Source organism: Peromyscus maniculatus, chromosome 10, assembly GCF_049852395.1.
Source record: "Peromyscus maniculatus bairdii isolate BWxNUB_F1_BW_parent chromosome 10, HU_Pman_BW_mat_3.1, whole genome shotgun sequence".
Classification (NCBI taxonomy): Eukaryota; Metazoa; Chordata; class Mammalia; order Rodentia; family Cricetidae; genus Peromyscus; species Peromyscus maniculatus.
This window is the reverse complement of record NC_134861.1, coordinates 1,620,522-1,642,808: the sequence shown is the minus strand read 5'-3', so window position 1 is coordinate 1,642,808 and position 22,287 is coordinate 1,620,522. Positions and strand designations below refer to the sequence as shown.

General features: G+C 48.8%; 1 protein-coding gene across 3 annotated transcripts in view; it reads left to right on the top strand.

The window, feature by feature from the left end:
- The window catches only part of Crmp1 (collapsin response mediator protein 1), a 53,345-nt gene that overhangs the window by 20,295 nt on the left and 10,763 nt on the right, over positions 1-22,287 (top strand). For 2 of the 3 annotated variants that reach the window (XM_006985606.4, XM_006985607.4), the window contains exons 2-9: positions 4,933-5,021; positions 9,077-9,261; positions 13,274-13,438; positions 16,908-16,969; positions 18,182-18,262; positions 19,881-19,949; positions 20,728-20,848; positions 21,586-21,742. In XM_006985606.4, coding sequence (XP_006985668.1) covers positions 4,933-5,021; positions 9,077-9,261; positions 13,274-13,438; positions 16,908-16,969; positions 18,182-18,262; positions 19,881-19,949; positions 20,728-20,848; positions 21,586-21,742 — 929 coding nt within the window. Of the gene's footprint in view, positions 1-2,994; positions 3,019-4,932; positions 5,022-9,076; positions 9,262-13,273; positions 13,439-16,907; positions 16,970-18,181; positions 18,263-19,880; positions 19,950-20,727; positions 20,849-21,585; positions 21,743-22,287 lie in introns of those variants that run through there. The other variant, XM_042285905.2, reaches the window with a different exon arrangement.

Genomic DNA, 22,287 nt, shown 5'->3' with positions numbered 1-22,287 from the left:
TTGCAGAAATGGCTCTGAACCTGGCTGTTAAGGGCCAGGGAGATGGCTCCTTTGGTAAGTGCTGGAGGGGAAGAGTAAACTTAGTCCCTGGAAACCACATTTAAAAAAGCCAGACAAGGGGGATGGCTCAGTTGGTAAGTACTGGTGTGGAAGAATTTGGTTCCTGGAAGCCACCTTTTAAAAAAAAGCCAGACGTGGTGGCATGCCTGTAATCACAGCACAGGGAAGACAGAGATAGGTAAACCCCTGGGCCTCCTAGGCCAGCCAGCCTAGCCTAGTTGGAAAGGTCTGAGCCAGTGAGAGTGTCTCAAAAGAGCGAGTTCAAAATCTGGAATGGGATACTTGACCTCCACACATCCACATGCACATGCACTGCCCCTAGAAATGAACACAGAGAGAGAGGGGGGAGGGAGGGGGAGAGAGAGAGGACTGTTAAAGGCAGAGTAGCAATCATTTTCAAGAAGGGAGGCAGACAGACAGACAGACAGACAGACGCATCAGTTCTTGCCTTTTGTATATATGTTCTTCTACAGACTTCCTGGTGCCTGTCCCCTGGTGGTCCCTTTCACATACACTATCTGGAGTTAGATGGAGAGGTATGTTTGAGCACAGGCTCTGCCCTGTGACTCTGGAAGCACAGAGCAGGCTGGGGCTGACCCGGCACTCTGTGTATTTAAATACCTCCTTTCAGGCTGTGCCCGGGAAACCCACTATTAAATGTGACAAGGCAGACACTGCTCCCTGCTGTGTACCAGCTGCGGGTGACTCATGTTTGCCTGCTTCTCATGCTGGGGAAACCTCGCCTCCCACTTGTCTGTGCTGCCAGGCAGGGCCCAGTCCTCCTCTCTCTGATGTTGGAACTGCCTTCCAAAGTCTCATGGGGTTGCAACATCCTTGTTGCCTACTGCATTAGGAACACAGGACGGGAGGTTGCACTTGAGAGTGACTGACCTTGAACCCCTCACTCTAGAGGCATTCCAGATGGGGAGCGGGGGCTGCTCCACACTTTTCTCCCTTTAATAAATGTTATCATCTCTTTTCTCTCCATCCTTACCCACTCATCTTTCAAGGACCAGTTCAGACACCTCAGGATGCCTATCTGCCCATCATCTTTCAGTATATCTATCTATCTATCATCTATCTATCTATCTATCTATCTATCTATCTATCTATCTATCTATCTATCTATCTATCTATCCATCTATCTCCATCTATCTATCCATCCATCATCCTTTGATCTACCCATCCATTCATGCACCCAATAATTCATTTATCATGTCATCCATCCATCCCTGAATTTTTCTATTTACCCTTCCTTCCTTCCTTCCTTCCTTCCTTCCTTCCTTCCTTCCTTCCTTCCTTCCTTCCTTCCTTCCTTCCTTCCTTCCCTCCCTCCCTCCCTCCCTCCCTCCCTCCCTCCTTCCTTCCTTCCTTCCTTCCTTCCTTCCTTCCCTCCTTCCTTCTCTCCCTCCCCTTTCTCCCTCCCTCCCTTCCCTCCTTCTTTCCATAGGTGGATCTGTGCTGGTTAGGTTTTACTGTCAAGCTGATACAACTTAGAATCACCTGAGAAGAGAGAAACTTAGTTGAGGGATTGCCTCCATTAGATTGGCTCATGGGCAAGTCTCTGGGGCACTGTCTGGATTAATGATTGATGTGGGAAGGCCCAGCCCACTATGTAGCCCACAGCACCATCCCTAGGTAGGCATCCTGGCATGTATAGGAAAGCTAGCTGGACATAGCAGAGGTCAGTGAGCAAGCCAATAAGTAGCTTCCTTCCATGGTTCCCGCCTCTAGGCTCCTGCCTTGAGTTCCTGGTCCGACTTCCCTCAGTGATGGATTTTACCTGGAAGTGTAAGCTGAAGTGAAAAACCCTTTCCTCCATCAGCTTACTTCTGGCCATTGTTTGATCACAGCAGCAGCTTGGAATCTCGTGGGACAAGCCACACATTAGCCAGACCTGGATGTAGCCCATGTGACATACACTCTCACAAGGGCTGTGGAAACAGAAAGCAGGTGTGGTGTACAGGTCTGCTGGCAGGTGGTAATATGTGATGCTCTCTCAGATGCCGCTGGCAGAGCAAGGTCTGACCCCTGCTGCAAGCTGCAAGATCCCATGCTTTGCTTCTGCTCATCAAGCCCCAGCTTCCTTGGCTTGAACTCTTCGCTGGGCTTGCTCATCTTCTACTTCCCTGTCATAGTAGCTACCATGGCCGAGGGACCATTAGGATCAGGGCCCTTGGGACCACCAGCTTGTCCTCAGCATTTCAGGGTTCTGGTAGGCTCCAGCTCCACCTGCACACTGTTTAACTGGTTCCAACTAACTGTCTGCCAGCTTCCTAGGTTCCCCTCAGATCCTTTGCTCTCCCTAGGCCATCCTGTCATATCCTGTTTCAGGAGACTGGGTTCTTCAATTCTCTGTCAAACTCTCCCTCCTCAAGGAACGGGGTTTAAGGCGCAGCTCGGGGAACCATGGAAGTAAATAAGTAAATAAACACACATGGAAAATGTATAGTGTCAACACTACAAATGATCAAATCTTAATGATGAACAAAGCTCTTGGTGAAGTGATTGCACAATTATGTATCCACAAGGCAGAGTATTTTATAGGCATATAAAATCAGAATCATGAAGAACATGTCATAACTTGGAGTATGCTTATGGCAAAATGAAAAGGCAGAACTCTTTACTTTGCTGCCTCTGGGCTTCGAGCAGCCTTTGGTATGTCTGGAACTCTTAACACTGTCCCTCCTAGCCTTATCCTTTCCCAATACTTTGTATGGTCCAGTCTTCCTCAGCTTATTTATGGGTTTGAACTTGCCCTACCTAACCCCTGATGCACTTGGAAGACCCACTCTTGCCCCCCTGACCCCATCAACCCTGTGACTTGTTAATTTCTACCTCTCATCTGTCAGTCCAGGACAGAAGACCCATATGCTTCTGTGTCCTCTTGCTTTTTGGAGCCTGACCTTGACGGGGAGCTGAAATAATCAATCAGCCACCATGTGACCCATGCAGAGGGTGAGGGCACGATGGATGTTACAGAGTTAAAACACCAGAACGTCTGGCCTTGGCCACGTGTGAGGGGAGCAGGATTTTTAATCTTTCCATTATCTTGTGTTATGTTTTGAACATGATTATTATCATATTTAAGAAGTGGCTTAAGAAATTCTTATTTTACAAATGACCTAGTTTCTCCAACTAATGAGTGGAAGTCATAAAGGAGAAGCTAATGCAGGCAGCAGGGAGTCAGAGAACCAGTGCAGGTGCACTGGAGGCCGAACCCCCTCCCCCAGAGTAAGAAGACATTTCTGAACAACTCAGTAAAATTGAATATGGTCTGATGGGGGATTGGAATAAAGGAAGCGCTATTAATCGGGTTAGTGGGAATTGCAAATCATACTTATAGTTTATTTTAAAAGTTTTTAAAGAGGGTTTGGGGAAATGGCTCAGTCAGTAAAATTCTTACTAAGAAAGCAGAGGACCTGAGTTCATATCCACAGTGCATGTAATATAGGCACAAAGCCAGGCATGGCAGGATGTGCCTGTAATCCCAGCGCTGTGGAGGCAGAGAGAGAAGGATCCCTGGAACTCACTGGCCAGCTAGCCTAGCCTAAATCATGAACTTCAGGTTCAGTGAACAATTCTGTCTCAAAAGCTAAGGTGGAGAGCGGCCCGGGGAGATACCCAGTGTTGACCTCTGTCCTCTACACATGCATGGACAAGTGCACACACCCATGCAAACACCTCTCCTCCATGTCCTTAGCAGAGATGTGTCCTAAAGTTTCTATGGGTGGGATGAGGTGGTGATGGTGTTTATTTTTTAAAATGTTCATCAGGAGCTGATGAAACAGCTCGGTGGGCAATGACACTTGCCACACAAGCCCCACAACCCAAGTCCAATTCCCAGAACCTATGTAAAGGTGGAAGGACAGACCTATTCCTGGAAGTTGTCCCCTGACCTAGACACGCACACATGGTGCATGCCCACATCCCTCTCTCCCACTGTTCATGAAAGTAAAATGAAAGTTTTGTAAATACACGGCAAAAGCGAAAAGCATGTGACAGTGGGAAATGAAGCAAGCCAAGGATGGCGGGGTATCAGACAGAGGAGGGGCCATGCATGGATCTCGGGGCTTTACCTAGTGGTCTGTCTTCACTTTTTAAAGATATTTGAGACTTGTATGTTAAAAGTTAAAGGGGGGTGGGGTGTGGAGAGGTGGTGCAGTGGTTAAGAGCAAAGTCCTCTTTCAGAGGACTTAGGTTTGGTTCCCAGCATCCACATGACAGCTGACAGCCATCTGTAATTCCAGTTCCATCTGTAACCCTCTCTGGCCTCCAAGGGCAGGACATGCAGTTGTACACAAACATAAATCCAGGCAAAATCCTTGTCTTAGTTACTGTTCTATTGCTGTGAAGAGACACCTCGACTAAGGCAACTTATAAAAGAAAGCATTTCATTAAGAGCTTGCTTACGGTTTTAGAGGGTGAGTCCATGACCACCGTGGTGGGGAGCATGGAAGGCAGGCAGGCAGGTAGGCTTGGTTCCAGATATGCAAGTTGGAGGCAGAGAGAGAGAGAGAGAGAGAGAGAGAGAGAGAGAGAGAGAGAGAGAGAGAGAGAGAGAGAGAGAGAGAGAGGAGAGAGAGAGAGAGAGACTGGGCTTAGAATGGGCTTTTGAAGCCTCAAAGCCTACCCTCAGCGACATGCCTCCTCCAACAAGGCTACACATCCTAAATCCCTCCAGAAACAGTTCTACCAACTCAGTATCAAGCATTCAGGTATATGAGCCTATGGGGGCCATTCTCATTCAAACCATCACAAAGCTCATGCACATAAAATAAAAATAAATAAATCCTTAAAAGCCTCCAAAGTTAAAAGAATATTGAGGTCTTGTCTCTTGCCAACGATCTAACACCTTGCTTTGCTTTTCAGAGTGACCGGCTCCTCATCAGAGGCGGACGCATCATCAACGATGACCAGTCCTTCTATGCTGACGTCTACCTGGAAGATGGACTCATAAAGTGGGTTGGCCGGAACGGGCCTTTTAAGAACTCAGTCCCTCTAGGCTCCCTGTGGAAGGCTGATGTTCTGCCTCTGAATCAGTCTCCTGTGTTTCTGCATGTGTTTCTCCTGTAGGGTGGGAGTCAAACTGGGTGCAGCGTGAACTGGCATGCATGGAGGCCCTGCACATACCCTACTCTCTGCTCCTTAGATGCTCATCCCTCTGGTGTCTGTTACAGATGTACATCTCTTGTTACCATGGGAGTAGCAGCTTGCCCACAGTACAGGGTGGGATAAGGGTGGGACCCACATCCCACCCATAGTGTCTGCCTGAATCATTAGTTCTGTCTCCTACCTGCCGGTTCCTGGGACTGGGCTGAGGGTACCAGAAAGGAAGAGGACTATTGCCATCCATACCAGAAAAGCCTCTTGGTATTGGAGTTTCCCCTGATGTCCCTGTGATTTTCTCTTCTGCCCTATTCACCACAACACAAGAATAAGATCAGCTCTAGGTTACTGTATCAAAATGCCATAGACTGAGTGAGTGGAAAGACAGAGATCTATTTCTCCTGGTTCTGGAGGGTGGAGGTCCTAAACCAAGGTGCCATCAGTGTTGGATTTTGTGTTTTTTTTTTTTTTTGTTTTTTTTTTTTTTGTTTATTTTTTGAGACAGGGTTTCTCTGTGCAGCTTTGCGCCTTTCCTAGATCTCACTCTGTAGACCAGGCTGGCCTCGAACTCACAGAGACCCACCTGCCTCTGCCTCCTGAGTGCTGGGATTAAAGGAGTGTGCCACCACCGCCTGGCTCAGTGTTTGATTTTGGTCAGAGCCTCCGTCACTGGCTCTAGATGGTTGCCTTTGATTTATTTTTATTATTTTCTTTTTTTTTTCCCCCCGATGTCCATAGTTGTTCTGTGTGACACAGGAATATCTCTCTTGGTAGGTCCTTATAGATTAGGAGTTTACCCTTGGGACTTCATTTAAACCTCATTATATCCGTAACAGCCATGACAGGTGTAGAGTGGGGGGTGGCTGGGCGTCATCATGAATTCGGAGGGACCCATTCAGTCCATAACAGCAGATGGTCACATCTCTGTCGCTGTGGCCATGACAGAGCATTGCTGCTCTCTGCCTTTGATACGGGGTGGCCTGCATTTCCTACCCAACTCTTCCCTTGGGGTTTGGATGAGGGGAGAGGGAGGGGAGGAGAAGGTCACCATAGGACCACCCTGGGCCTCTGGTACAGGAGCAAAGGGGAGGAGAGGATGGGAAAGGTGAGTATTAGGTTGGGAGGGGTCCTGTCGGTAGGACCAGCCTGGGGCCATCTGTGCTTTAGGAAGAGGAAGAGGATGGGAGGAGGCGGCTGGGGCTGCTGGGGTGCATTAGAAGAGACCACATATGCAAAGCACAATGAAGAGCCGGCCTCAGGAGTGTGGGCTGGCTCCTGCCTCCCTTCTTCCCAGTCCCAGGAAACTACAGAGCTGGTAGGGAGGTAAGAATGGGCCCCACCATGAGTGCTTCCTGGGCACCTTGGCAAGGTGCTGAGCCACACCTGTGGATGTTCAGGTGCAGGGCAGTGCAGGATCCATGATGGTCTCACCGGATTGTACAGCCTCTATGTGTGGGTGGGTGGGTGGGTGGGTGGGGGGTCATTGCCCTTCCATTTGAAAGCATACTGCGTGCTAAGTGAGATGATCCATGTGGCATGAATAGAAAATTCAGCTCTGCAGAAGGGTCCCAGTGCTCAGTAGGGCCACTTCTGGCCTTAATGAGCCACACATCTTCCCGAGGCCCCCTTCAGTTTCCACAGGATCCCAAGTGTTTGGAGGAGAGTCTGCGAGCTCAGGTGGGAACTGTGATGGAGATCGACAGCACTCCTAACAGCTGTCCCGGTTACGTTTTGGATGTCCCCTGGACAGACCTCCCCACACTCCACTCCACTCCTTCTAGCTGTGGGGCAGCCCTGATGTGATGCCAGGTTCCTCAGAAGAACCCAGCTGTTACAGTCATTCTGGGGGACCTGCACATCTGGCCCATTTTAACACTGTCCATTGTTACCCGAGAGGCCTGAGGCCTGAGGCTTCTGCGTTCTACCTGGGTTGGGTGCTCACTGGGGCTGGCACTATGGTCACCATAGCAACACTCTCCTCTCCATTACTGATGTCTTTGTCTAACTTAGAAAAGTCCAGAGGAGTTTGGAGCATCTGGATTTGCCTTTTCAAGTAAATTTGCTGTCACCTTGATTTAGTGACGTTATCCAAGTAATGACTTTGGAAACTGCTGAGCCCCCATCCTGGTCTGGTGGAGTATCTCCCTGGGGATCTTGACATTTCCACAGAGGCCAGGCTGCTAGTTACTGTGTTTGTCCCTCCCAGGCCCGTTGTGAGGTTCCCTCCTGGGAGACGATTCTAAGCTCTTGTCTCAGTAGGGACCAGATTGCTGACCAACAGAGCATGCTTAGTCATGTTGGCCCAGCCTCTGGAAATCTAGGAGTCACTCTGGTGGTTATAGTTTGCCAACAGCTTTGCCTGGGAGCCCTGGGAGCGTTTCTGCTTGCTTAATACTGTGCTCTGATTTCTTGACTAAGGTGAGGGAGCTGTGCCTCTTTTTTCATAAATTATTACATGTGAATATATATATACATACACATTTCCAAATATAACCTGCTTAGCCTATATAATGTTGCTTGTATGTATGTTTCAGGACTGGCCATTTGGTATTTGATAACCAGCTGGTGTACATTTCCCTGGGGAACACTATTTCTCCTGTCTTAGCATTCCTCAGGGGCCTGTAGTTCTCTGTGTAGGGATGAGTCCTCATGGACTTTTCTCTGTCCCTCTTTGGCATGTTAATTGTTGTCCTTGCTCAGGTCATCTTTGGGCAATCATGTCTGTGAGACTATGATGTCGTGCTTCTGACGTTGCTAGGGGACACAATCTCAGGACAAACTCCCTGGTCCTCTGGCTCGAAATCTTCCCACCCCTCTTCGGCAGTGTTTCCTGAGCCTTGGGCAGGGGAGTACTTTGTACATGCATCCACTGGCACTGGGTTCCACAGCTCTGTGTTTTGATTGGTTGTGGTTCTGTTGGGAAGAGACATTTCTTAAATGAGGGTTGAGGGGTTGAGGAAGACACTTACCTGTGGGTATAAGGTCAAAGGTTTAGGTTCCAGACATGGTTTCTCTCCTTTGAGCAGTTTTTTTTTTTTTTTTTTTTTTTTTTTTTTTTTTTTTGAGACAGGGTTTCTCTGCGTAGCTTTGCGCCTTTCCTGGAACTCACTCTGTAGCCCAGGCTGGCCTTGAACTCACAGAGATCCGCCTGGCTCTGCCTCCCGAGTGCTGGGATTAAAGGCGTGCGCCACCACCGCCCGGCAACAGTTCTTAAGTCTGATTAGAGATCTATTGGTTGCCACGGAGGTATGCACACCACTACTCATCATTGAGATAGGGTTAGGATGCCATGCTGATCACTGATATGCCATGGCGTCACAGCTGTGTAGGGCTGTTGGTTACCTCCTCCTGATGTCTTTTTATGTGAACACTAGTACTATTGGATTAGGGCTTGCCCTAGAGACCTATTTTACCTCTGTCCCTATTACAGTCATATTCTGGGTTGCTGGGGGTTAAAGTTTCAATGTAAGGGGGCACACATTTCAGTACCTAACAGTGTCTGTGAAATCTTGTGGGACTGATAGGTCCTATCATTGCCTCATTCAGTGGCTCTTCTCTGTGTTGTTTAGGGAACTGTCAGAAATACATAACAATCCCTAGGGCTGGCCTCTTTGTGGAGAAGCTGGTTTCTCCTCAGCCCTGCCATCTCCTCTCCTGGAGTCTTCGAGAAAGCCTGGCCAAGTGACCAGCCCTCCTGTACTTCTGGATTTATACTCTGCTGCAGTCAAATGTTAGACAGCGGACTCTGAGCCCTGGAGAGTGCTGTGCCTGAGTACTTCTCCTCAGCCCAGTACCCTGTGTCAGCCTGGGTGGGAAACAAGTCCTTAAAGGAGCTGACATTGTCCAGTGGGCTGCCATGCTTGGTTTTCTTTTAAAAACCTAAGATTTCTCTATTATTTGCCTCTAGACAAATAGGAGAGAACCTGATTGTTCCTGGTGGAGTGAAGACCATTGAGGCCAATGGACGAATGGTCATTCCGGGGGGCATCGATGTCAACACTTACCTGCAGAAGCCCTTCCAGGGCATGACCTCAGCTGATGACTTCTTCCAGGGCACTAAAGCGGCACTGGCAGGTGGAACCACAATGATCAGTGAGTGACACTTTCCCTGGCCTTAGGGATATGGGCTGTGAGTTCTCCTCTCACCATGAATACACACTGGTGTTTGGTGCACCAAGCCCTCTACTCAGGGTTCTGTGAAACTCCTCATCACACCCTGAGACAATAGATATAGATCACTGTGGTATGTGTCTCTTGTCTAGCATAAAAGGAGCTCAGACATATGGGCAGTAAACCTTTAAAAGCTACTTTACTGTGTATCAAGGTGAAATTGTTACCCATGTGTAGTCAGGTGGGGTGTTTGCAGGTTCTAGGCCTCTTATTCAAGGAATGGAAACAAAAAGTCCCACAGGTTTGCAAAAGTATCAAAGATATGTTATTCAAAACAGAGCTAGAGAACAGGTCAGAACACACTGCAGGAGACACCCAAGGGCCCTGTTATTGTCCAGGGCTTCTTTTTATGGGGGTCCAAAGAGTTTTGTTACTAAGGGCCATAGTGAGGGTGAGTCTATTTTGATTGATAGATTAGTTCACATAATTATTTTTCTATTGTACATATCCCTCCCCATAATGTATTTGATTCTAATCATATACACTCCCAGGCATGCACAGGCATAAGGTGGTAAATGGGAGATCCTCCCTAAAAGTTTCCTTTGAGAACATAGTTTGCCTTACTGTATATGCATCCCAAACCAGTTCAAGTTGGACAGGTCTTTCTGGCCACCTACCTGGGCATGACTGGAGAGCATGACTGAATAGAACCTAAGACTTGATGGTTGTTACGGGGAGGAAAAGCCTATTCCATTGTTCAGAGTATGCTTGGTGTCTTTTTTGTTTGTTTTTCTGTTTTGTTTTTTCGAGACAGGATTTCTCTCTGTAGTTTTTGGTGCCTGTCCTGGATATGTTATTCAAAATATAGACCAAAATTGTAGACCAAACTGGTCTTGAACTCACAGAGATCACCTGGCTCTGCCTCACCAGTGCTGGGATTAAAGGTGTGTGCCACCGCCGCCTGGCTGCTTGGTGTCTTTTTAAGAGAGAGGGAGGTACTCCCCATGCATGGCAGACCATTGCGGTCCCCCTGGACCTGGGATCCCCCCTGGCCTCAGTCTCTGCTCTCTGCTTTGCTTTAATTTGGATCTCGAGGCTTTCTTTAAAAAGGCAAGAGTTGGTTACAGTGAGCATTTGGTAAGCCCTTCAATTCCAGGCATCTCATTTTCCAGCTTCCCTGCATTGCATACAAGAGGCTGTGTAAGGCAACTGCCAGCAGAGTCATATGTTTGAAGTGCCAGAACAAGGAGGGTGTGGCTTGGCTGACAAGACAAGTCAGGGCTATGTCTTCTAACAAATAGCTCATGAATCCACTGGCTAGGAGAGTGGATGAAACCAGGCTTTGAACCAGAGTGAGCTTGGAATCAATCCTCAGAAACTGCACAGGGATGGACCAGGACTCAGCCTTGAGGAGCCTCAGCTTCCCTATCTGCAGTCCAGGCTTTCCAATGGAACTCCTTGTTATAGTCAGAGACTCGGTTCAGATTCCTAATGGTGGAGCCTGGTATCTATAGTGATGGAGATTATAGTGATGATGATAGTGATGATATCAATGGACACGATTTTGATGGTGATAAAGATGATAATAGTGTTAGTAGTGGTGTTGATATAAACAGACATAATGATGGGGTGATGGGGTGTTGATATTGGTGATGGTAGTGGTGATATTGATGTGGGCATGATTGTGACGATGATGATGGTAATGATGATGGTTGTGGTGATGATGGTAATGATAGCTTTCTTGGTTACTTGGATTTTTTTTTCCATTGCTGTGCTAAAGCAGCATGACCAAGGCATCTTATGAAAGAAAGAGTTAACTGGGCTTACAGTTCCAGAGGGTTAGAGTCTTTGATGGCAGAGCAGAAACATCTGAGAGCTCACATCTTGATCTGCAAGCAGTGGGCAGAGAGCACACTGGGAATGGGATGAGTATTTTGAAACCTCAAAGCCTGCCCCCTAGTAACACACCTCCTCCTAATGAGGCCATATCTCCTAATCCTCCCTAAACAGTTCTACCATCTGGGGACTGTGTATCTGAATACTCAAGTCTTATGCGGGACACCTCCTTCAAAGGACCACATTCCACTCCCTGGTCCCCAGAGGCTTGTGGCCATATTGTAATGAAAAATGCATTTAGTTCAGCTTCAAAACTCCTCATAGACTTCAAAATCTCTTCTGATAGTCAAGGCAATCAATCTCTTAACTGTAATCCCCTATAAAATTAAAAAGCAAATCACATACTTCCAACATATAGTGGCGCAGGATGTGCATTACCATTCCAAAAGAGAGGAATGGGGCCAGAGTGAGGAAATATTGGATCAGTGCTAGACTGAAACCCAGCAGAGCAAACTCGAATTCCTGTAGCTCCATGTCTTCCGTGTCTGACGTCAGAGGGCTTAGATGGCTCCACCCCTTCAGCCTGCTGACTGCAGCATACTCCTCTCTCTGTCTTGGGCTGGTTCCTTGGCAGGTATTCTGTGGCTCAGGCATGCCAACACCTTGGGGTCTCTAATTCAGTGCAGGCTTTACTTCCATAGCTTCACATGATGGCCTCTCAGGGCCGCCGTGCAGGGACTGTGCATGCCACACACATGACCTCAGTGGCTCTCCTTAACCTCAGAGGAAGGTTCCAGTCTCCTTTACTCCTGTACCTTCATGACTCAAGCCAGAGCCACATGGAAGACACTGCTAAGTTTAGCTGCCAATTTGGGGTACACCCTGGCCCCCTTGGATCACACTTGCAGCAGTTTAGATTTGTTGTTGCTTTTAAACCCCATCAGTCCTTTTCTTCTCTTGAGGTGAAGGCTTAGCTGGATGGGGTCTCAGGCACCCCTCCCTTTATTCCAATTCAGATCGGGCCTCTCCCTGACTTCCTCATGTCCTTGAGTAGAGGCCTTGGATCCAACATCAAATTTCCTGGTGCTCTTTTCACACTGCATACTTGGTTTTCTCTTTGCCCCACTTTCTCTTCTTTATTGTAGACTTGCCCAAGAGCGATTACTAATTACCACACGACAGAGTCAATATTAGACTGCCTTGAAGTCTCTTTCACCAAAGAAATTCCCCTACTACTTTTCACTTTAGCTTCAGGAAAATTCTTAGGACAACAGCAGATGACGGACAGATTCTTTGCCAAACTATCCCGGCAATGACCTGTAGCCTTGTGGCTGTCCAAGTCCTCGCTCCTCTTGAGCTGGGCCTCCACACTGCTGTCAGCACTGCTGTCTCCCACATGCTATTAGGATGGTGCATTCAACTCTGCTTACAGTGTTCATCTGCTTTTCTAGTCCCAAGTCTCAGTCATCCACATTCCTCCAAATAGCAACAGTGTCAGAGCTGTTACAGCAATTCCCCATGACCTGGTACCAGTTTCTATTGGTGTGATAAAATATCATGACCAAGGCACCTTATAAAAGAAAGTGCTTAATTGGACTTATGGCTCTAGAGTGTTAGTGTCCTTGATGGCAGAATGAAGGCATGATGGCAGGAATAGCCGAGAGCTTGAGTCTTGATGGCAAACAGGAGGCAAAGAACACACTAGAAAAGACAGAAGTTTCTTAAAACCACAAATCCTACCCCCAGTTACGTACCTCCTCCAACAAGCCACACCCGCTTACTCTTCCTCAAAGAGCCACCAAATGGGTAGTAAATATTCAAATGTCTGAGATTTATGGAGGACATCTCATTTAAACCATTACGGTGGTGATGGTGGTAATAATCACGGGCATGATGGTGGGAATATGTTGGTGGCTGTGGGTTATGATTGTGATGTTGGTTACGGTAATGGTGATAGTGGTGTGGGGGCTGATGGTGGTGATGGTTGTGGTGATGGTGATGGTGGTGGTGGTTGTATGGTGATATGGATGGGGATGATGGTGATAGTGTTGATTGATGATTGTGGCAATGATGGTAATATTGATGGGGTGAAGGTGATGTGGCCACTGTTGGAACAGCTTGGGTTCTAAGCATCATGACACATGTCTCTCTGTCTCAGTTGACCATGTTGTTCCTGAACCTGGGTCCAGCCTGCTGACTTCCTTTGAGAAGTGGCATGAAGCAGCAGACACCAAGTCCTGCTGTGACTATTCCCTTCACGTGGACATCACAAGCTGGTATGATGGTGTTCGGGAGGAGTTGGAAGTGCTGGTACAGGACAAAGGTCAGTGAAAGCCCCAAATGGGCCCTAGAATCCCTTCACCCTCTCTGTGAGCCCAGCACAGAGCCCCACACTTTTCAGAGTCTGTCCTGTACCCCATGAAGCTTTGAGGAAGCATTCCTAGCCCACAGAATAAGTCCTGTCTCTACAGCCTGCCGTGGGAGGCCTTTGCTGGTCTATCCTTACTCTTCCTGACACTTGTCACCATGGCTGCAGTCCCCTGCCACCTGCCTCACTGCTGGCCTCTGCTCGAGCCATTTTCTCCACAGGAATGTCCCTCTTCTGCCTGTCAAATGCTCTCTCTCCAGACCCAGCTCAGCAGAGCAGTTTCCCCTCAGCCTGTCATAACTGCTTTACTCCCTGAATACCTGAAAGCTGACGCTGGCCTTGTGGGGTACATCCTTTTCGTTGCTCTTTGTTTCTAGGACACTGGTTGTCTATCTGGCTCTGTGAGTAACTTTTGTGGCCATACATCTCTGAATCCTACCTGGCCCCCCTCTGTTCAGGCCCACACCAGGTGACCCTCCCCATCGCAGACATCTTCAGTTGTTCTTTGCATTGCGTGGAATGGGTCAGACAGACAGAAGGGAAGCACAGACTGGCAGAATAGAACAAGCCAGGACAGGAGTGGTCAGTTCAAAGGGTGCCTTCCAGAGAGCAAGTACCTGTACTGCAGGGCATGCAAGGGGTGCTGGGATACACTTTTAATATTTATAATACAGGCTATGTTTTCTCATTATAAAAGTATCGTTGCTTCTAATACATAAAGATCAGAAAAGCAAACATTTTTCCCTCTGGTTCTGCTTCTGATTGCAATGTGACATTAGTTAAGCATTTCTGCCTTCAATTTCCTGTCTATGTCAGCAACTTTTTCCCTTATATGGTGTGCAGTCGCTGTAATTTGGAATCTTTCTTTTCACTTAATGTTTTGTGAGTGACATTGCCCTCCACCAGTAGCTTTTTAATGGTGCTGTTTATGAAATGCAATGGCTAATTTGCTCAACTATTTTCTTTTTAGTGGGCATTTAGGTTTTCTGTTTGTTTTATTATAAATGGTGTTCCGGTGAGCATCTCCATACAAAAGCATTAGTTTGCAATTTTTATAATTTCCTTAGATGCTGAGAAATTAAATTATGAAATGTGAAAGCTTTAACATTTGCTGGGACCACAGCTCTTATGGCCAATTGATTTCTTGAAAGATGCTCCCATCCATGCAGGCATAGCTCACACCAGAGTCCCTGGCTCCTGCATGTTACACCTCTGGGTGCCATTGTATTTGTGATGCCCTTGCTAATTTCAAGCCAGGGTGTCATTGTGGCTTTTATCACACTTTTCCCAATCACTAATTATGCTCAATTTTTTGTGTGGGTTTTTCCCCGTGTGACTCTCAGATTGTCCCTTTTCCTTTTATCACAGATTCCCTGTGTCTGTGTGCCCTACTGGCAGGAAGGCATAGTCCCTCCATGGTGGCTTCCGTGACTCTTACTGTGCACACAGTCATCATAAGGGAACCTGCCATCATGATTTCACTGTCCTCACTCTGTGGTCTGAGTCAGGTTCTGTGTACCGAGAGGCTTGTGTATGTTTGTGACGGGGAGAAAGGACATGGGGAGGGCAAGGGAGTGAACCTAAGAGCTTGTTCCCCAAGACTGGAGAGCCAATTCCTTTTCTTGACTGGTGACTTGTAGGGACAACTCAAGGTTCCTGCACAGGGAGCCTGATCCTCTCCCTTCCTATCCCATGTCCTCCCCTCCTGCCCTCTCAACTCCCTGAAGTCCCTTCTGCCTCTTCTTAGTCAGTTCTGTTTTCAGCTGAGCTGTGCGCCCTGGGGAAAACCCTTCAGAGATGCCACGCTGGGTTTCCTGCCCACCCAGTAGCCCCTGGCCCAGCTCCATCGTGAATTATAGCACTCAGTGAGCCTGTCTTTCCCCAACCCAGACCATGAACTGAGGCTGGGAACTTGAAACAGTTAGCGAGAGAAAAGCATTATTTCTTTGCAATCGGAGAGGTTCCAGCCAAGACCAGTTGCTCCATTGCTGTGCCCATGGCAAGGCAGAACGTCATGGGGACCGTGTGGAGGGGCGGAGTCACTCACCTCCTCAGGAAACTGTGAGAGGAGAAAGGGGAGGGCACGGGGTGCGTCCTCTAGGAATGGATGGATGTCTGAGCCCTCAGGATCCAGTCATGACCCCCAAAGTCCACCAGCTGGCAGCCCGGCCCCCAGCACACGAGCACATGGGAAACCCATCACATTCAAACCATAGCGGAGAGCCAGTGTCTGAGTTTCCAGCTCACCAGATGAACCGGGATGTTGATGATGACAGTGACATTGCTTCTGTGTCCATGACTATATCGAGGTTCTATATTTTCAGAAGCGCCCCCCTCTACCAGGAATGCAGTCTCCTAACCCCCATATTTGTGCTTTCCCTCCTACGTGTACTAATTGCAATATTTTTACTTGAGTGTACTTGATTAGTCATTGACATTTTATACTAATCTTAGAGCACAATTTTCATTTCTAATTTTTCTGATTATTTTAAGAGAAGGAGTTTTTGTCACAGTGGTTTTCTACACACCAGAAGTCTCTGGCTTGTCTCTGTCACTGAGTGTAAAAGAAGACTCATCCCTTTTAATACTTTGCCGCAGACACTTTTTTTTTTTCTCCTTCTCCTAATGTTTTCATAGTTTACCTACAAACCTGAGTCACACATCACAGGTCCCAGATGAGCAAGGCAAAGTGATCCCTGAGGCATCCTTTGTCCTCAAACAGCTTGAAGAGGAATGAGAGACAAGCTCTCTCCTGTCTGTTCTGTGCTCCTCTAAACTGCCCCTCATGTTCAAGCCCTGTCCTTTCTGTCTTTTTAAATTCATGCCTACCTATGCTCTGCCTAGAGTCTTCAGCACCCTCCTCCTGGCAGGATTCCCCAGCCTTCCCAGGGCCCATGTCCTCTCTGCTCCCAAGACAGTCTGTCCATCACTGAATGTGCTCCATGGCACCCCCTAGTGGGGGAAGACTTATGCACTAGACCTAGCAGATGATTGCATGTTGTATGTGCCATGCACCAGAGTGTGGTTTGAACTAATTATGGCACTGGACGTCACCTTGTGTATTTGTATTACAATTAAAAAAATGTGATCAGGAAGCACATGCTCCTTTTGCTTCAGCTGGAGGAAGACACTTTCTAGAAAGAAGGTTATCCCTGCCATGCACCCCTCCCCCTTTGCACGGTTCCCAGTCTCTTCCTTTTCTACCCCCTTCCTCCTTCCTTTACCTTCAGATCCAGCTCAGGTTTGATCTTTCCCAGAAGGCTCCAAATACTGCCTACCACCCCTAGGCTGGGTTGGATGCCCTACTGTGGATCTTATGGCATCTTCTCTCCTGAGAGTTGCTACAGTGTACCTGGTCATTGACTTACTGCAAAGACCTTCATCTTGACTCAAATATGCTTTTCTTCATCTTATCTTGTGATAGGTGTCAACTCCTTCCAAGTCTACATGGCATATAAGGACCTGTACCAGATGTCCGACAGCCAGGTAGGCCCTGCAGCAAGCTTCTTCTTTTCACCTGTACAGGCTGGAACTAGCTGTGATGAGCAGAGAGACCTTTAAAGCCTGGGCTCAGGTCTCACTCCCAGCACTAAATGCAGTGTGCCCTTTGTCCCTCCTCTACTGTTGTTCCTACCCAGAGAGAGATGGTGGTTTGAAGCCTAGGATCCTTGGTGGGGTATCCCTCACATAGCCCTTCCCCAGCATTCTCTGGGCAGCTAATTAACAAGCAGCTGCTTAAAGCCCATTGTAGACATTCGGGAGTTGCCTTCTGCATATGTATGTACTGTCTGCAGGCTGGACAGTTTCCTTGGGGCTCAGGGGAGGCTGGGGACCATCGCACTTGGCTTTGCAGAGGCAAGCTGTGGCCTCCTTCAAGCAGCTGCAAGGCACTGAGGAATTCAGTCTGTTTTCTCATCAGAAGGATGTTAGATCTCTGGCCCAGGGTTCAAGAAACTGAAGAAGACACCACAGTGTGTTTCCAAGGGTGGGCTTTTCTGCTGGTACCCTCCTTCCACCATCGGATCCCCTCTAACTCCTAGAGAAAACTGTGGACACCAGTGCCAGCCTGCCATACCTTCTGCTTGCTGGGCAGCTGAGAACATCTTTCCCACCCTCTCTGGGCTTGAGGCTTATACTTTCCCCACCCTTACAGAGGTTGTCAGAGTGCTGAGTGATTTAATACAAGTGAAATCTAAGAATGGTTAGGAATTGCTCATTGGCTGTTACTGCAGAATTAGGCTGATGGTGGTGTTCTGCCCTCCAAAGAAGCACCTTGGAGCAGATAACAACTTATTTAGGATCCTCAAGGCCTTTGATGCAGACACCCAGAGTATCTAGAAGGAGGAAGTTGGTTGGGGCTCATGGAAGGTGGTAGTGTGTAACACATGGATGGAATTCTGACTGATGCTTCTTTCTTACATTGATACACTGAGGCCCCTGGTGTGGATGTCAGCTGTGGGCCTCAGGTTGGGGGTCTTCCAAGGTGCTTCCTGCCTCTGAGTCCCCCACCCCATGCCTGCATGCACGTGTCTTAGGGGCAGCAGTCTTGTTTGGCTCCACCCAACCTCCTGCCTCTTGATCTGGAAGACGGTGACCCACGGGGTCTGCAGAAGTTGCAGGAGTAAACAGAGGAGCAGCCTTTTAAAGACACGGATTGCTGCACCTCGGTTTCTCACCAGCCCCATTTCTCCTCTTTAGCTGTACGAAGCCTTCACCTTCCTTAAGGGCCTGGGAGCTGTGGTCTTGGTCCACGCAGAAAACGGAGACTTGATAGCTCAGGTGAGTGGTACAAGGTTCTCCTTCCTGCCATAAAGGGGTCCCCTTACAAAGTAGACCGTAGAAGAGGGGTACATTCTCTATTAGTGAAATGACTGGGTAGGGAAGGGTGGAGCTGAGCACTGGATGTCATACCACATGTGAAGATAAGAGATGTGTGCTTGTGTGCAGTGTGCCTACTGGAAAGGCGCTTGGCTTCTGGGACCTATTTTCTCCTCTGCATTGTGAGGTTCTGAACAAAACTGTTCTGCAAGTAGAGAAAGGGTGCCATTTGCATGCAGCATCTTTTTAAAAATGTGGATTCTGAGGGTTTTACTCATTCTCATGTTTGCACAGTTATCACTTTACCAACTGGGCCATCTCCCCAAGCTCCTTGTACTAGTCAGGGTTCCCTAGAGGAACAGAACATATGGAATGACTTGCACATTATATATGTTGTATATAGCATAGTAAGTCATATGAGTGGTTTAGATGCTGTGGTCCAGCTAGTCCAACGATGTCTATCTACCAAGGGAAAGCCCAAGAATCCAGTAGTTGTTCAGTCCAGGAGGCTGGATTCTCAAATGGTCTTGAGTACATGCTGGAATCCCCGAGAAGTAGGCTCTGATGCCAGTGAAGGAATGGACACACCAGGAAGAGTGAGGGCAAGCAGGCGAAGAGCAAAATCTTCCTTCTTCTGTGTTCTTTGTATAGGCTGCCACCAGAAGGTGTGGCCCAGATTGAAGGTGGGTCTTCTCCCTTCAGATGATTTCATAAAGAAAAATCCCTCGCAGGTGCACCCAGCTGCTTGGGTTCTAGTTAATTCTAGATTTAGTCAAGTTGACATCCAAACGTAGCCATCACACGTCTAGAAAGGCTTATTTTCGGTCTCTGTTCTGGAGATCGACAAGTGAGATGTTGGCCTCTGCTTGGCTTCTGAGGAGGGAGACTGACAGCTTCTTCCATCAGCAAACCGGAAGATGGGGAGAGAGCTTACCGGGGCATGAGGGAGGAGGCGGAGGACGGTGGTGGCTTGTCTAGTGACATCCTGCTTTAGAGGGAACTGACCCACTCCCCAGAAAGAAAGAGGTATAGTTCCGGCTCATAGTTCTGGAGGTCCGGGAGTGTGGTAACTACCAGGCTCTGAGGAGCTTCCGGTGAGGGCCCAGGCAGGTGTGGGGGAAACTCGGGAAGGAAAGCAGGTGTGTGCAGAGGTCTGGGTGCTGTGAAAGTCGCTCTTGTCAGAACGAGTCTCTTCCTGAGATGAAAGCCCACCCCACAGGAAAGCACCAGTATCTCTTGGTGCCCATCACCTCTTACCGGCTTTCTCATTTCCTAGCACCCCCACATGGGGGCCAGGCCACCACTGAGTTTTGAGGAGACAGGGCTTATGCTTCCCCTCGTCAGTTCCTGGAGTTCTAGAACAACACAGATACTGCTGAGGGCGGGCACAGGATGGACATGGACAAACGGAGGGGAGGGCTGGTAGAGTGGGAAGAGCAGCTGGTCACTCTCAGTCCACTGGCTGGCCTGTGGGAACCTCCTCATCCCTCATGGCCTCATCTGCCTCATGTCAAGCAGGGCCTGGAAGAGCGGCTCCTCTCAGCTCCCTCATTCTGGCTCATTGGTGATTGTCTCCTAGGAACAAAAGCGGATCTTGGAGATGGGCATCACCGGTCCTGAGGGTCATGCTCTGAGTAGACCTGAGGAGGTAAGGACTCGCCACTCTGCGATCTGTTAATTGCCAAGTGCTCATTCTAGAGCCCTTCAGCTGGAACAGAACAGTTGTACCCAGCCCCTCCCACTTCCCTCTGCTCTGTCCACTCCACTCCGCTCCCTTCTCCCTACCCCTTCCCAGGGTTCTGGAGCATGCAATCGGAGAGGCCACAAAAGGCCTATGCCAGGGTCCAGGAGTATCACCCCTGGACCCTGCACACACCCAAGTGTCTTGACTTGGGGAGAATCTTCACTGAAGACTTGGTATATATTGGCGACAGGAAAACTGGACTGAAGGGTTCCCTAGTGTCTTGTCGAATCATTCCTCTTTCAGGGCCACGCCTTGAGCGGTTGTAAATTAAAAACCCAAAATAGAAGTCACAGCAGGTGTTTTGGCTTGCTAATCCTGAGAGCATGGCTGGTCTAGAGGAGGATGAGATGAAATGAATCAGATTCAGTGGGTAAATGAGAAAGCATTGTCGGCCATGGGCGTACCCTGATGTCACGGGGTCAGTCATTTGCCATGACCGTTTGTGTGTCTTTTGGTACAGTGGTCCCCTCTCAGCCTGTGCAGTGTTTCTAAACCAGCGCAGGGCATCGCTCTATCTTCAGCTCTCCCATGGGACTCCTCTGAACTTTTCTCACTCCTCATGTTTTCCTCTCCTCCTGTGAAGTGGAAGATTTCCCTGTTGAGGACAGTTAGGAAGAAGGACATGGGTTCGGGGGTGGCTGCCCCCTTCCTCCCGTGACCTTTGTATTTGCTGTGTCCCCAGCTGGAGGCCGAAGCCGTGTTCCGGGCGATTGCCATTGCAGGCCGGATCAATTGCCCTGTGTATATCACGAAGGTCATGAGCAAGAGTGCAGCGGACATCATCGCGCTGGCCAGGAAGAAAGGCAGGTGGTGCTTATCCTCCTGAGGGGCGACGGAAGGATGCCCACGTTTACTCCTGAGCAGAGGTTGCCAGGAGCTGGTAGCTATGGCCTCTAGTGTTCTGAAGGGGTGGTCTGGGGTTGCACAGTACGGAGTTGGTTTTAGATTTGACTGCTAGTGTGCCACCTGTCAGAGACCTCTGCAAGTCCCCAACAAGCTCTGAGCCTCAGCTTCTTCATTTGTGACGATCCCTGCTTCCAGCGACCAGATGAGATCGTGTGGCACCTTGCTGGCTGTAGAGCCTTTCTCTGGGTTTCACACATGCTGATGATTAGTCAGGAATGGCCTGCAGGTCCTTCTGCATCCTGTCTCCCTTTTTGTGGGGCTACTCTCTGGGCTCTTCACCTGGCTTGCCCCTCTCCTGGGCTCTGTCCAGGACTCACACTGGGAGCTTATGCTCAGGGTTACCACATAGCCTGAGAAAAGAGCTAGTTGTGGGTTGGGAAAAAGGAAGGCATTGTCCCAGAGACCATAGTACAGGGACAGCAGGAGCTGGGTATAGATGAGTGCTGGCCTAGGTCAGCTGCCCTAATTGGATACAGAATTGGGCATTGACAGTAAGAGGCACTATATGTTGCTGCCCCTGAGGAAGATGCCAGACTATTGGCTTCTAGTCAGTCTCCTCTGCTGCAGACCCTCCTTTGGTACCAGCATGGATGCTATTGGCTATAACCACACTCCTTGTGTTTGCCTCTTCAAGGCCCTCTTGTCTTCGGTGAGCCCATCGCTGCCAGCCTGGGGACCGATGGCACCCACTACTGGAGCAAGAACTGGGCGAAGGCAGCTGCATTTGTGACCTCCCCTCCCCTGAGTCCAGACCCCACCACTCCTGACTACTTGACCTCCTTGCTGGCCTGGTGAGAGCCATGGGGACGGGGAGGCAGGGCTGGGGTTGTGGCTGGAGTCTGCAGCCAGAAACCACAGGCTAATCAGACACACTAGAGAAGGGAGGCTTGGGGTCTGTGCTTCGAGAACAGTCCTCCATGTTGTTTATAGCGATTCTTCCTGGACCTACGGGTGTGTTTCACCTAGTGATTGTTCACTTATTGAGCGCCTCCTCCCACCAGCTCCGCATTGTTTATGCACCTGCTGGGTTCTAGGAAGTTAGGTGCGGTTGGTAGCCTCCAGGACTAGGGATGAGAGACCAGGATTCAAATCTTGCCTTGGCCACTTGCTGGTCCTGTCATCTTGGGCTTGTCACAGTGTATGTAATGACTCCCCGTCTCACTCAGCTTGCTCACTGGCCACGTGCACAGTCAATGCCTGCTCATACAGGGCCAGCTGTGGCTCAGTACAGATGAAAGGAAGTTCATCTGAAAAGCAGTCACCGTCACTGGTGAAGCACAGTATTCTCCACATAGTGGAGCACACAGCCCGGCAATCCCTTCTGTAGTCAGCAAGA